At 34.3% G+C, this 13,656-nt stretch overlaps 1 protein-coding gene across 4 annotated transcripts; it reads right to left on the bottom strand.

Annotated features, from left to right (window-relative positions):
• Positions 1-419: 419 nt before the first annotated feature.
• LOC121230890 (homeobox-DDT domain protein RLT1) lies at positions 420-10,666 on the bottom strand. Of its 4 annotated transcripts, none has more exons than XM_041116420.1 (19): positions 9,264-10,666; positions 8,736-9,173; positions 8,480-8,559; positions 7,873-8,053; positions 7,643-7,791; positions 7,463-7,552; positions 7,206-7,370; positions 6,879-7,101; positions 5,466-5,566; positions 5,220-5,306; positions 4,980-5,132; positions 4,749-4,904; positions 4,425-4,634; positions 3,635-4,339; positions 2,992-3,552; positions 2,224-2,856; positions 2,031-2,135; positions 1,464-1,712; positions 420-1,356 (listed from the first exon to the last, which is right to left on the bottom strand). In XM_041116420.1, exons 1-19 carry the CDS (start codon positions 9,403-9,405, stop codon positions 613-615), a joined length of 5,172 nt encoding a protein of 1,723 aa, XP_040972354.1. In that variant the 5' UTR covers positions 9,406-10,666; the 3' UTR covers positions 420-612. The 4 variants fall into 4 exon arrangements, with proteins under 4 accessions (XP_040972354.1, XP_040972355.1, XP_040972352.1 ...); XM_041116421.1 differs by having other exon boundaries at positions 7,655-7,791; positions 9,264-9,806; XM_041116418.1 differs by having other exon boundaries at positions 7,643-8,053; positions 9,264-9,774.
• Between the last annotated feature and the right edge of the window lie 2,990 nt (positions 10,667-13,656).

Here is a 13,656-nt window from a genome sequence, read left to right as displayed (position 1 = left end):
TTTCTTGGCTGTTTCATCTTTAACATGTCTATACTTGTTTCGAATTGCACATAAATCATATTCACTCTAGAATATTAAAAGCAGAAAAAAAAATATAAGAAATAATTTAATGAACACTAACAATCAAATGCTGATTGAGTCTTAGCTCGGTATGATTAATGTTGTCAATGTAGAAGAATGTGAGTTCAAATGTGTTGAATATGGATTGAAACCATGACTAGGTGACTACTAATATAATTTACCCTATTAAAAATAGAAAAATCGATAAAGTTCGTGTACTATACAAATCGAATATTACTAAGGTTGAATTCAATTCGATCTGTCAATAGTGTCTAATTTACACATTAGTGGAACAATCTAATTACAAACCCTAAAGCTCCATTTAATTGTTGAGTTTGATATCATTCAAGATGGAAAAATATGAATCACTAAAACTTCATTTAATAAAATTTCTGTTATACAAACATTTTTAAAAGGTTTCCCAAAAGGAATGCCCTTACATTAGCAACCCTTTAGTAACCAAATTGCATTTAAGATCTGCATTAGGGTTCAGTCACCTTTCAAGCTGCAATTTTCCTTTAAAAAAAACATGATGCAGCTCATGCAAACAGTTTAATCACTATAATCTTCGGAATCTGCCGAGTCTGAGCCATCATCGTTTCTAGTTTCATTCGGGACATCATCTGATGCATCACTCATCTCCAAATCGCCTTCGGATTCTTCTTCTAGCATCTGTTCAAAGCCATTATCATCTTCATAAGCATCGTCATCTTCATAACTAGCTTCGATCGGTTCTCGATTCCACCCATTAGAGGCACCGTTAAGGTCTAGCTCCCAGTTTCCTTGTTCATATCCTTCGCCTTGTCCATTGTCATCTGATTCTTCTGTACTGTTACTATCGGGGGGATTTACTGTTTCCATCATCCCGAATCTTTCAGTCCTCCATTCTTCATCCAAGTCTCGTAAGGATACCGTATTTGACTTAGGTTTAACCATATCACCCATCTGAGTTACAATTGTACTGTTAGCAACTCTCCTTTCAGCTCTCTTTCTAACTGTTCGGCGGCCACGTCCAGAACTCTGACCGGTTCTTTGGCTCTGTTGTTTGAGGTGGAAACTTAAATTATTGTTTTCTCTAGCACTTTGCTTGCCAATATCGGATTTGGAACCAGATGCTTTCCTCTGCCACTTTCTACCAGATCCTTGTTCACGAGCGCCTCTTCCCCGTTTATAGCTGCTGCGTTTACTGTTACTCAGGTCAGCAAAGTTTTCTTCTTTCATAGGCTCATCTTGGTCTAGTTCTTTTAATTCAAGCTCTTTATTCTTGATGAAAAGAGAGGTTCTTGAAGGAAGCTTCTGCATATTAGACAAAAACGATTAGCTCACATTAGATAGACCACATTAAAATGTTCCTACATATTACAGACACGAAGAGTGGAGAAAAGAAATCGAGAATCACTCACTATATATGATGCTCTAGCTTCCCTGTTCTCTGGAGGTTCAACTTTCTCCTGCTTTACATACATGATGGATGAATCAAGCTCCAAAAGCCTTAAAGCTACAGCTGGAGTGATTTGGGGTATCCATGGAAGCACTGAATCAGTAGAAGAATCATTCTCTGACTGAAAACTAGAACCCAATAAGTCCCTCGTTGTCTCGAAGTTGGAAGATAAATAATCTCGCTTTATGGCACTCTCAAGCTGCGTCAACAGCTGAAACACCAACATGACATTCGAGTGAGACCAACATCAAAATTGCATAAAACAAGAGGAAGGAGCAAATGCTATTAATGTTTAAATGCTCGAGTTAGGATCCAAAATTCGCAAAATGTATCGTTTGAGAATGCAATCAAATGGCAGTCTTTAATCTATTAGCAATAACCACTAACTTCTTTATCAACTTCGGTTAATGGCTGAAGCAAAAAAATGTTAAGATCTCAATTTGATCACAGTAATAGGCTAAATCCACAAATGAAAACCTTAATTAAATGAATCATTTTTGGGATTTGGGCCATATTTCAAAAAAAAAACCTTTAGCAGTTCATTTGCAGAAGAAGATGCATTAAGCTTCCTGCCCCACATCTTTCGTTGGCCCTCTGTCCACATTGAATCAAGGGCTTCTGGGGGAATAGATACCTGCAAAGGGAAAGTTTTAGACAAAAACATAAAATTTGAATTCCATTTTATTTAGGAAATTCGAAAGTGAGCTGTTGTTTTAACTCACCTCAACTACAGCACAAAAGGACTTTAGTAAGTTGATTCCCATGGGGAGAGAAGAATCGAGAGTATGTTTGTCCTTGTTGTCTAGCTTCCTGTTTTCTTTGCACCGAATCTCATGTTCATAGAAATTAAAATTATTGTTAAAGGCTCGAAACGTCTGGTGGCAGTAACTACAATGGACATCCTCTGGCATATGAGAGCCAAGGCATGTATCACAAACAGCCAATAGCTGTGTACATCTCTTCTTTTCATATTTCATGGCACACAAAGTTGAGGAATTGTAACATTCGTTCCACATCCACCTCTGGAAATCTTGATACCTTTTCATGGCCGACTTTCTCTCATTTTCGTTTCTCCCAAGCTGAATTTTGAAAGCAGGTAATGCCTCCAATGCATCAGAATTCAACCCACAGATCCCACTACGAGGACTGTCAAAACTGCCAGTAAAATCAGGACTGGAATCTATTTCAGAAACTTCATTTTCAGAAGAGCTTCCACTTCGGCCCATAGCTCTGGCAGAGTGCAAGTTCCTACGCACGTTTTCTTTGAAGGAGGATTCAATCTTTTGCAACATTATCCGTAAATGGGATTCCCTGATTCCTCGTACATCCAAAGATGCCAAGAGAGCATCAAAGGCCTACAAAGAAATTGATTAAATACATTATTAAAAATTACCAGATGTAAGATATAAAAGTTATATTCATTTGTTTGATTAGTATAGCAAATCATTTCCACATATATCAAAGAGTTCTTTCTAACGAGTATAGCATACCTCTTCAGAATCAATCAGCCTCCAATTTCCGTCATGTAGTTCAACAAATATCCGGCCAGAACAAGGATCATTTTTAGAAGCAGAAGCGACAAACTGCCAGTATCTATTACGTCTACGATCTTGGCCAAGAGGTAAAGACCTGTATACATACATCTCTTCTGCTCTGTGGGCTATGTATGATTTCAACTGTGAGCGTGATCTTTTCGAAGCATATCCATGCTGCTGAGCAGAGAAGTTTTCTGGACCCATGGAGGCATCTTGAACTACCAATGCCCTTTCAGCAGGATAACTATTGAGGTCATTCTGAACATTTTGTGAACATAGCAAGGGTTTTTGGTCTTCCGGAATGCTTGGAGATGCCTCATCATTTTTATTATCAGCAACAGGAAATGGACTTCGGCTGCCTTCCACAGCAGAATTAGGCAGTTGAGCTTCAGTCTTGATTCCCATGACAGGTGGAAAATCCATTTTAATTATACATTCTTCCTTCAGACGACTTTTGTCCAGCTGAGCCTCAGCCCACATTTGCTTTTTAAGAGCATTTGCAGCTTCCAGACGATCCTGCAAATTCATAAATCGAAATTACAAAGAAGAAAATGATAAGGAACAGAACAATCAGACAAAACTGTAGCTAAAGATCTACCTCAAGCACAGCACGAATAGAGTTCCCTTCATTTGCAATACCAATTAAGGCAACAAGGGCATTAAGGCGCTCCTCAACACTAAGATGAGAATATTCGCCTTCTGAAAGACCCTGAATCCACGACTCACCAGACTTGCTTTCATCAATTTCAATATTCTGTTGATCAGGATTGCCTGTTCCATTTTCCTCACTGGCAACATATTGTCCCGTATTACTTGGATCATTGTCAACCTTCACAGTATTTGAAGGGAAAGATGGAAAATCCTTGTCAAATTCAGCTGGAACATCCAAGTCATCATCAGCTGAAGCAAGGACTTTTTTACTTCCTAAACAAGTATTTACTTCATCCTTACGGTAGTCAGCATCTTTGTTTGCATTTGAAGGAGTAGCTATATCATCAACTTCGGGATCCTCATCAACATCACATTCAGAGTCTTCATCTCTCTCAACATCATCTCTTTCCACCTCATCTCTTTCAACTTCATCAGCATCTTCTACACCTAAAAATCCATTCTCAAATTGCCGAATCTTTTTCCTTGCTGTTGCTAGTATGGCCTCTGCATCAGCAGGATCTTTCCTATAGGCAGGTCGTACACAATAAGTTGAAGGAGCTATTCTTTCAAAAAGCTTTGCATCCCTTGTCAAAGCAACTGAAATAGAAGCCTCTGGCGTCTTGCTCGTTGTAAGGTCCCGAAGTCCAGATTTCTTATAGGAAACAGATAAATTAAGAAAAGGCATGAAAAACATACAAATTAATTTGACACCTAATAGGAACACAACCCAAACTCACCTGAATCTTATCTGCAAGTTCTAGAACTGTTAATCCTTTGCTTCCCTCCAGTGAGAGAACATGAAAAGCTGCAAATTTGACAGTTCCAGGTGTCAAACGATGCCTCGATCTTCTAGGAAGTAACAGACCTTTCTCTCGCATCAATGCAAATGCATTCTCAGCTGCTGAACCATTGCGTAGAGTAGAGACAACATCTGTACAACCTTTACCCTGCAGATACAGATAAAATAAATAAATATACATGCGCAAGCACACTCTAAATAACTGTTATAGGAGAAAGAGGATGGTCATCATTATGCAGAAAGAAAGGACTGCAATAACAACCTCTTCATTATCACCAGTGTAGGTCCACGTTGCATTTTGCTTCTTCAACTGAGGTCCAAAACCAGCAGAGATTGCTAATTGCCGGAAAATTTCAGGCCATGTCAGTGGATTCAAGTGATGCTGCCAATTCCGGATGTCAAAACCCCAGGAATATGCCTGGCAAACACCAAATGAAAAATGGTTTAGCAGCAATGAAAATAAGCAACATGAAAAACCTATAATACCACTTACCCCTTCAACAATCTGAAGGTGTCCGCCTTCAGGGTTGGCAGCACAGTACTGATTCATCCCTAATCCAGTTGCTGGTGTTCTTGCAACATCTTCAATATCTTTTATTATTGATCTCAAAAGAGCAACATGAATCTCACCCAACAACCTTGAATCCTGATGTCAAATTTGTAAGAATATCACATATAGGAAGCTGAACAAAAAATGAAAATTAGAAAACAAGGCATTCCAATAGATACTCACATAGTCATGAAAAGCTTGGACAAACTCGTCAAGAGTAAAAGGCCATAGTCTGAGAATATCAGCAAAAGTAATCAAAAATCTCCATGCCTGATAAAGGATACCGTGTTATTAGTCCTTTTACCTTTAGAAATAAAAGCGGCTATATTTATAATTTTACCTTAAATCATTTAGGAAACAAACTCAAAGATATAAAGATCACTAGATGTGTATCTTATAGCAGAAGAAAAACCGGCAAGTATGTTATACCATGAAAAGATTCCCAACATTCTCCTCTGAATCAATCCATGGTTGAATGTCAAATGGTCTTTTCAATTGCACCGACTTGGGGGGGAACACGCTTAAAGAATCTAAAATGGAAATATTCGGGCTATTATCAGCTAAAAGGTGCAAAGGATCAAAATATACAGCGAAAGAACACAACCCATCAAGAAATGAAAAATCAAAGAAGTATTTAAAAAAAGAAAAAACAGTAAGAGAAACCTATCACAATCTTTCTGCAAATCCAAGTGATTGAAATAAGATTAGTACACCTAGGGTGAGCAAAATCCGACTTGATTTGAAAAATCAATTAAATTTTCAAATTTCAATTTAAATAGTTCAAGTTGTTCGAGACAACTCAAATAAATAGTTAAGAGTTAAAAAGTTTAGCTCGGATTTGAAACTTACAATCGAGTTATTCAAATTACTTGAGTAATTCAAGTAAATTAACTACAATTCTACCCTACCTCTTGTGCACAATTTTGATCGAGTCAACAACTGAAAGGTGGTCCGATCAAGCACATTTTTTTCCAATTGCTAGAAGACTCGTAAATGTTCATTTTGGATGTTCATATAGATGTTCTATATTTTTTGTGAAATTTCTGAACTTTCTCAAGTCTCATGGTTTAAACCTTCTTATAAAAGGATTTTCCACTTAAAATTGTGTCTCTCCTGGTATTGATGATTTCTGATTCTTAAGTGGACTTCAATTGTGTAAAATTTTATAGGACTTCCTATATCATGTTAAATATAATTGAATATTTATTTTAACTCGAATGATTTGTTCAACTTGACTTCAATTTCATTTCGTTCGACTTGATTCAATAAAATTTCAATTCAAGTTCGGTTGACAAAATAAAACTCGTCAACTCGACTAACTCGAAACTTTTTCACTTGATTTGACTCAACTCAATCAAATACTCAACCCTATGTACACCTAGCATCATATCCCTCTAAAACGAGAAATTATTCTAATTGTTCTTTACAGGGAACATAGAATTGCTCCAACCAACCACATTGCGACATTCATTATATTAGTGCCATCCAGCATTTTCATTCAATCGGTGCTGTTGAGGGCTAAAAAAAAAAAAAAAGCTTAATACAATCTGACAACATATTAATTTATATTGAGAAGTAACATCAGAATTTAAGGGATTTTTCTGCTATCCAAAAATGCTTACCAATCAAAGTACAAATACGCAAATGCAATTCAAGCGAGCTTTACCATAGAATGGGCAAAAATAAATCTCACAACAAACTGAAAATATATTATTTTCAACTGTGGAGCAAGTAACATCAGAATTTAATGGGTTTTTATCTCTAATCCAAAAAGCTCACCAAGCAAAGTCAAATTAAATAAATACAAGAAAAATGCAATTCAAGACTTCAAGTGATATTTACCTCTAAATGACTCAAGATTTTGCAAGGTATCATGATCAAGATGGATAATTGAGTGCATTCCCTTCCTAGCAGCAGCCAACTCCATGAGTTCTAGTTGTTCATCTTCAAGAAGATCCATGGACTCTTTAGCAATTTTCCGTGCAGTTGCCTTTTCCCTGGCAACTCTACGTCTCTCCTCCTCTCTCTCTCTGCGAAGCTCCTCCTTTTGTCTTTTTTTCTCAGCCTATAAGGTAAACCCAAAGATAAAAGAAATGACTAGAAGGGAGAGAATGAAAATATTCATCACTTATGATTTAGGTCAAGACATCATTTGCAAAAAATTCTTACTCTTAAGTATTCTTTCTGCAAAAACTTTTGTCTTCTTTCCATTTCACGTTTCTGCTCTCGTTGTGTTCTCTCTTCTTCCCGCTGCTTCTCACGCATCAACCTCTCTTCTTCCTTCCTTCTTTCACGTTCATGCCTTTCCATTTCTTTCCGCATCCTCTCTTCACTCTGAGAAAAACAATTATTATAATAAGAGTGAATATAGAGGATTTCCTTGGAAGCAAAATTCACGGTCAGTAAAAAATTATAACTCAGAAAACCTTTCGCCTTTTATGCTCTAATTTCTCAAGCTCTTTACGAATCCTGTTCTCATGTGCCTCAACTTCCCTTGCAATTCTATTTTCATCACTCTACAAGGAAAAAACAATGATAAAAGAAACAGATGATATACAGAATTACAATCGAGGAGGAAAATAGATAATGTATATAACAGATTTTACCAAACTAGACACCTTGCGTTTCCTATCGATCCGTGGTTCAGCATCATTATTCAAGGTTTGCTCAGCAGACAGCATATATGAATCTTCAGATCCCAACACTGGATGGCAAATAGTCGGAGCATTTCTCCCATTCGTAAACGATTCCCTTTCTGCAAGAGAATCATCAGCCACATGAGATGATGCAGGAATTATTCCTTGCTGAGGTAACACAAGAGCCCGAGATCCTTGACCTTGAATGCCATGAATCCTGGACAATGGTTCATCTCCATGCACAAATGATGTAGCTCTACCCCTCGAACCACTGACCGGGGATTCATGAAAATGAGACTGAGTAACAAGTCCATATGCATCAGATCTAATACTTGAATGCTCTGGAAGAAACTGATACTCATGAAAAGCCCTTGCAGCAGCCTGAGATTATTAGTTTATACGATATCAATAAGTTAACCCATCTAACTTACAGAACAAGAACAAATGAGCATTTTACATATAAAACAAACATGACTTCAAGCTGAAAAAAAATCAAAGATAAAACAGCATATCAATCCAAACAACCTAGACCGCAAAAACAACAACAAAGAGCCAACACAAGAGAGAAGCTACATTATGAACCGGTTAACCTGTCCAAAAGAAACATGGGTGATGAAGAGAAAACTAGCTTTCCAAAAACAAAAAGTTCAGCAATATACATTGGTGCATTAGAATTTGAACCATTTGGAAAATGTATGGAAAATTCACCCTGCCATGGAGAAATCGTTACAACTACATTACAGTATAAAGTATTCTACGTTCTACATATACTGGCAGTTAAAAGTAAATAGAGTTTGAGAAACCAACTTTGCTTGACCGGCCATCATGTCGCTCAAATACTTTGCTCTCGTAAGGATGTCCAGTCCTATTATGTGGTTCAGGAATTGCTGTTTACAAAAGGGGGAAAAAACACAAATTAAACTAAAATCCATGCATTTCCACTTACAAAGCCTACTACATAAGCTACACTGAACAAACTATCAAGAAATAACACACTGTGACTTGCAACATAAATGTAGTCAAAATTCAATAAAAATACAAATATTATAGAGCTTAGGTATACCTCCGAATGCATCGGGAGGCAATGGATCGAACTCAATGCCAAGCATAGGTCCATCATCTCGCAATGGCTCCCCCAACTGTGTCTCCACACAAGCAATTGCTCGGAGCTCCAGTATTGACTGCTGTGACTCATAATACCTCCTAACTGCCGGCGCATCCTCCATCATTCCCCGAGAAGAGCTTACCCCCAACTTCCTTGTGTCCATATACGGACTGGACCCCGAACCTGACCCCGATCCATAATCCGGACCTGGCATGGCCCGCAACTCATCGACCGGAGATTCCGGTGGTAAAGCAGCACCTTTTCGCTGTTTTTTCGTAGGAGTATCCTTCTTTTCTTTCAATCTCCGGTGACAAAACCACATCTGTAACTGCCGATCCGATAATCCCAATTTCTCCGATAATTCCGCTCGCGTCGCTTCCGATGGATAAGTCTCCACTAACAAAAAGTAACACAAAACAAAAATCACCAGAAATTTCAAAAAAAAAGTTAAAAGTTAAAAAGATAGAGAGATTGAACACAACATACGAGCATAAGCTTTCTCCAGAGCTTCGAGTTGAAACGGAGTCTTCATCTGTCGTTTAGGCTTAGCGTTACCTTCATTGGAACTACTAATGTTCTTATTCGGATTACTGATCTGATTATTCTCACCTTCTGAACCAGCCTCCATTGCAGCAGATCCAAAAAAAAATTCAAAGGAGCATAAAATTTTAGGGTTTCAACAAAATAAGCTTTTCTTTTATCCCTCTTTTTTTTCCTCTCCTTTATTCCTTTTCTCTCTCAAAAAAAAACACCACGAAATATCGTGAAAGTCAAGAAAGGGAAAGGGATGAGGATTATTATCAAAAACAAGAACAATGAATTTCAAAAAATAAATTAAAATAAATGGAAAATAAATATAATAAAAAGTGAAATTATGAACAATGCAATTACAACAACAGCAGTGTTTCTCGAGGCCAATTACAATTTCAAATTCCATAATAAAATTTCCCTTTTTTTTTCCTTTTTTCGGTACGAATAATTAATCTTTATTTTTTATTTTTCTTTTTTGTTTGTTTATTGAATTTGATTTTTTTTTAGTGCCTCAAATGTCCAAACAATGTGTTAAAAGAGAACAAAATTGTTTTTTTTTTTTTACGATTTTGAAATAAAAAAGTATTTTTTTTATTTTTTTACTTTTTTAATGTTTAATGTATAATTTATGGTGCACTATATACATATCAGAACATTGAATATATAAAAAAATGAACTTCCAACTTATTTTATTATGCTTTGAATAAACACAGTAACCAAACTAGTGCTGCTATCTTGAATGTGTTTTAAAAGCACTCTGCAATAGGAACTATGGATCCAATCTGTTCTTCATTTGATGCTTAATCGTGGGTGTTCTTCAGATTCTTGTGTTTATGGGATCTTTTTGCTGGATTTTGGAGATTTCGAAAGATTACTGAACGCACACGAGTTGTTCGAAGAAATGACAGCGAGACATTGTTCTTCTTCCGTTGTTTACATAATCATCCCTTGATACAAATATAAATGAGGCTATGGGATTTGCTTGATGAGATTGTTCTTCTTCAGAAGCCATGGAATTGTTTTGGTTAATGGGTTGTAGCACTGATCGCACATGAATTGTTTGAAGAAACGACGATAAGAGATTGTTCTTCTTCTAATGTTTACATTTTCATACTTTGATGCATGGCTTATGCCTGTCAAGAAAAAATGAAGCTACGGGATTGTTTGACGAGATGAAAAAAGCACTGGTATTGAGCCAAATGATGGGCGTTCTTCAGAAGCCATGGAATTGCTTTGGTTGATGGGTTTTAGTACTGATCGCAGGGGCGAAAGTAGGGGATGGCTATGGCATGCCCCTTAAAATGAATTTTTTTATTTATTTAAGTACTTTAAAATTTTTAAAATATTAATAAAAGTAAAATTATATTTTGACCTCCTAAAAATATAAAAATTTGATTTAATCCTTTAAAAATTATAAATATATAAACTATTAAAATAGTAAATTATATTTTTGTTATCGTAAAAATTACAATTTAATTTTAACCTCCTAATAATATTTTGTGATTTCGCCCCTAACTGATTGCACATAAGTGCAAGGACGAATCTAGGGGCTGGCAGGGCCTAGGCCCCCCTAAAATAGAAAGTTTTTCATTTTTAATCTTTTAAATTTTTTAAAATTTTAAATTAGTAAAGGTAAATTATACTTAGTCCCCCTAAAAATGATAAAAAAATTATTTAATTCTTTAAAAAATATATTTTTACTATCATAGAAATTAAATTTAATTTTGACTCCTAAAAAGGTTTTCTGACTTTACCCCTGCATGAGCGTTCAAAGAAATGACAATATGAGATGATACTTCTTCTTCATATGTTCTTTAAATGTTCATCCTTTATACATTAGTTTATACTTATATCAGTAATGAAGCTATGGGATTACTTGATGAGATGAAAAACAAAAAGTAAACTACACTAGTAGTTACTTAACTATTAGTTTATTTATTTTTTGACCACTCGACTATAAAAAGTTAAAAAAATAGCACCTAACTATCGTAATTTTTTTACACTCAATTATGAAAATTTACAAAACGAACATATAACTATTCAATTTTATCTTTTTTTGTCACCAATTGGCCATCAGTGGCAGCTTTTAAAATTAGCATAATAGCAATTTTAACCTTTATTGTTCATAAATTATGTCAATTTAGTCTTGATTCTAAAAAAATTTAACCCTTAACATTTATATATTGTGTAATTTGGTATCTTTTTTTTGCAATTTTGTTTTTCTCTGTGACATTAAGGATTAATTTAAAAATAAATAATAAAAAATATTATATTGTACTTTTTGGTATTTTTATTTTTTGTATATTTTCAATTAAATTTAATAGATAAATTTATTTTTCCAACTTTTTAGATGAAAGGGTCACAAAGAAAATCAAAGCTATAAAAAAAACCAAATTATATCATGTGTAAAGGTTAGCTTTTTTAGAATCAATACTAAATTGACACAATGTATAAATATTGAGCGTTAAAGTTGCAATTATGTCAATTTTAAAAGTTATCACTGTTAGCCAATGTTAGCCAATTGGTGATAAGAAAGATAAAATTGAATAGTTTAGTGACTATTTTGTAATTTTTTATAGTTGAGTGATTAAAAAAGAAACATTCTAATAGTTGAATGGTCATTTCATAACTTTTTATTGTTGAAGGATAAAAAATAAATTTATTAATAAATAGGGGACTACTAAAGTAGTTTACTCGACGAAAAAAGCGATGTTATTGAGCCAAAGGATGGGCGTTCTTCAGAAGCCATGGAGTTTGCTTTGGTTGATGGGTTGTATTAGTGATCGCACACGAGTTGTTCGATGAATTGCCAATAAGAATTTGTTCTTTCTTGTAGTAAAAGAAAAGAATAAACAAAGTTTTAGTTTCACTATGAATTTTTAGAAGAAAATAATTAGGAAGCAATGATCCTACATTCATTTATTAAATTGATTCACAAATTAGAGTCATAAAGTCTCGGCATCTTTCAAAATAGGCACCAATTCACCTGAAATATTAGTTGATATTACTTTCTCTACCCCCCAAACAATTTCCGTCTGACGAAAACAACCGGCAATTGATCAATCCTTTCATCCTCGAATCCCCATTGATTCTCAACATTTCATTCATCGCACCTAATTCCTTTTCTTCCTCGACCTTGCAAGCTGACAAATTCACCCAAGCCCTAATAATAACCTCTTCATAACATGGCACATACAACAATCACATCTACTGAAAACTAGCGCCGAGTTTTACATTTTTTTATTTTCTTATTTTTTATGAATATATTGATAATTTATTTAATTGAAACCGATTGGACTAAGAATTAGTAGTCTGACTAATTCAATTACTGATAAAATTCCAAAAACATCGGAGTCAAGTACAACTCAAGCTTGTAATATACTAGCAACACTATACATAATTGCTCGAGCTTTAATCCTTAGAGTTTTGTGAAATTTTGTTTGTATTTATTAATGGTTACCTTAAATCTGTCAAAATCCGCACATAATATTTATTTTAAAATATATATATTATTTTTATTTAATGTTTACTACCTTTAAATACTTTTTATTAAATTTTTAACATTAATCACTTAAATATATTTTTTAAAAATATCTACATAGTATTATATATTTAATTTTCATTAATATAAATTATATAATATAAAAATAAAAACATCATATTGTAAAATTGGAAAAACCTAAGATAATAACATATTTTTTTAATGAAAAACCTACCACTAGATATATTATTTTGTAAGATAAAAACTTTCTGACGTGGACATTTATTAATTTCTAAGTTTTTTTAAAGTAAAAAAATAAAATAAATTTTTAAGTAGAAAAATAAAAAAAAATGAATTTTCCATTTTGGTATGGTAAAGTACAATAAATTTAATTAGAAGATACGAATTTAAAAAAAAAATATTTTAGTGTTTATAATGTTAATCACGTGCCTAGACACATGATTCATTACTTGCATCATTGATAATTCTTTTTTAACTTTTTTTTTAATACGAATTTTTCGATTCAATCTTAACTCAATTGGTATTGGTATTGTTGCCGGTATAGGAGGACGTGAGCTCGATTATGCTGAAACGTATTATCCTCTTATTTAAGGGTTGAGGAGAAGCTATGGGTAATTTTAGGCATCGTATCAGAAAGAATAATATGAAAATTTATTAAAATTTTTTAAGACGGAATTTTTAAAAAAGTTTAATACTTTAATTTGTTAAAATTTGATCCTCCTAATTTATGAAAATTGAAAAATTAGCTCAATTGTTGGCCAACACATGAATTAGAATCGTTTTTTTTATTTTATTGTAAAAACACTTCTTTGGTCCCTCCCGATTTCAATAGTAAGCAATTTGGTT

The sequence above is a fragment of the Gossypium hirsutum genome, chromosome A06, assembly GCF_007990345.1.
Source record: "Gossypium hirsutum isolate 1008001.06 chromosome A06, Gossypium_hirsutum_v2.1, whole genome shotgun sequence".
Lineage (NCBI taxonomy): Eukaryota > Viridiplantae > Streptophyta > Magnoliopsida > Malvales > Malvaceae > Gossypium > Gossypium hirsutum.
This window is presented reverse-complemented; position numbering and strand designations above follow the sequence as displayed.

What these genes read in the sequence shown, in the direction of transcription:
- LOC121230890 (XM_041116418.1), bottom strand. Translation starts at nt 9,405, where the DNA reads ATGGAGGCTGGTTCAGAAGGTGAGAATAATCAGATCAGTAATCCGAAT. An exon ending in ATGTTGGGAATCTTTTCATG is followed by an intron (nt 5,307 to 5,465) that starts GTATAACATACT and finishes ATCCTTTATCAG; the next exon opens with GCATGGAGATTTTTGATTAC. An exon ending in TCCAAGCTTTTCATGACTAT is followed by an intron (nt 5,133 to 5,219) that starts GTGAGTATCTAT and finishes ATTTGACATCAG; the next exon opens with GATTCAAGGTTGTTGGGTGA.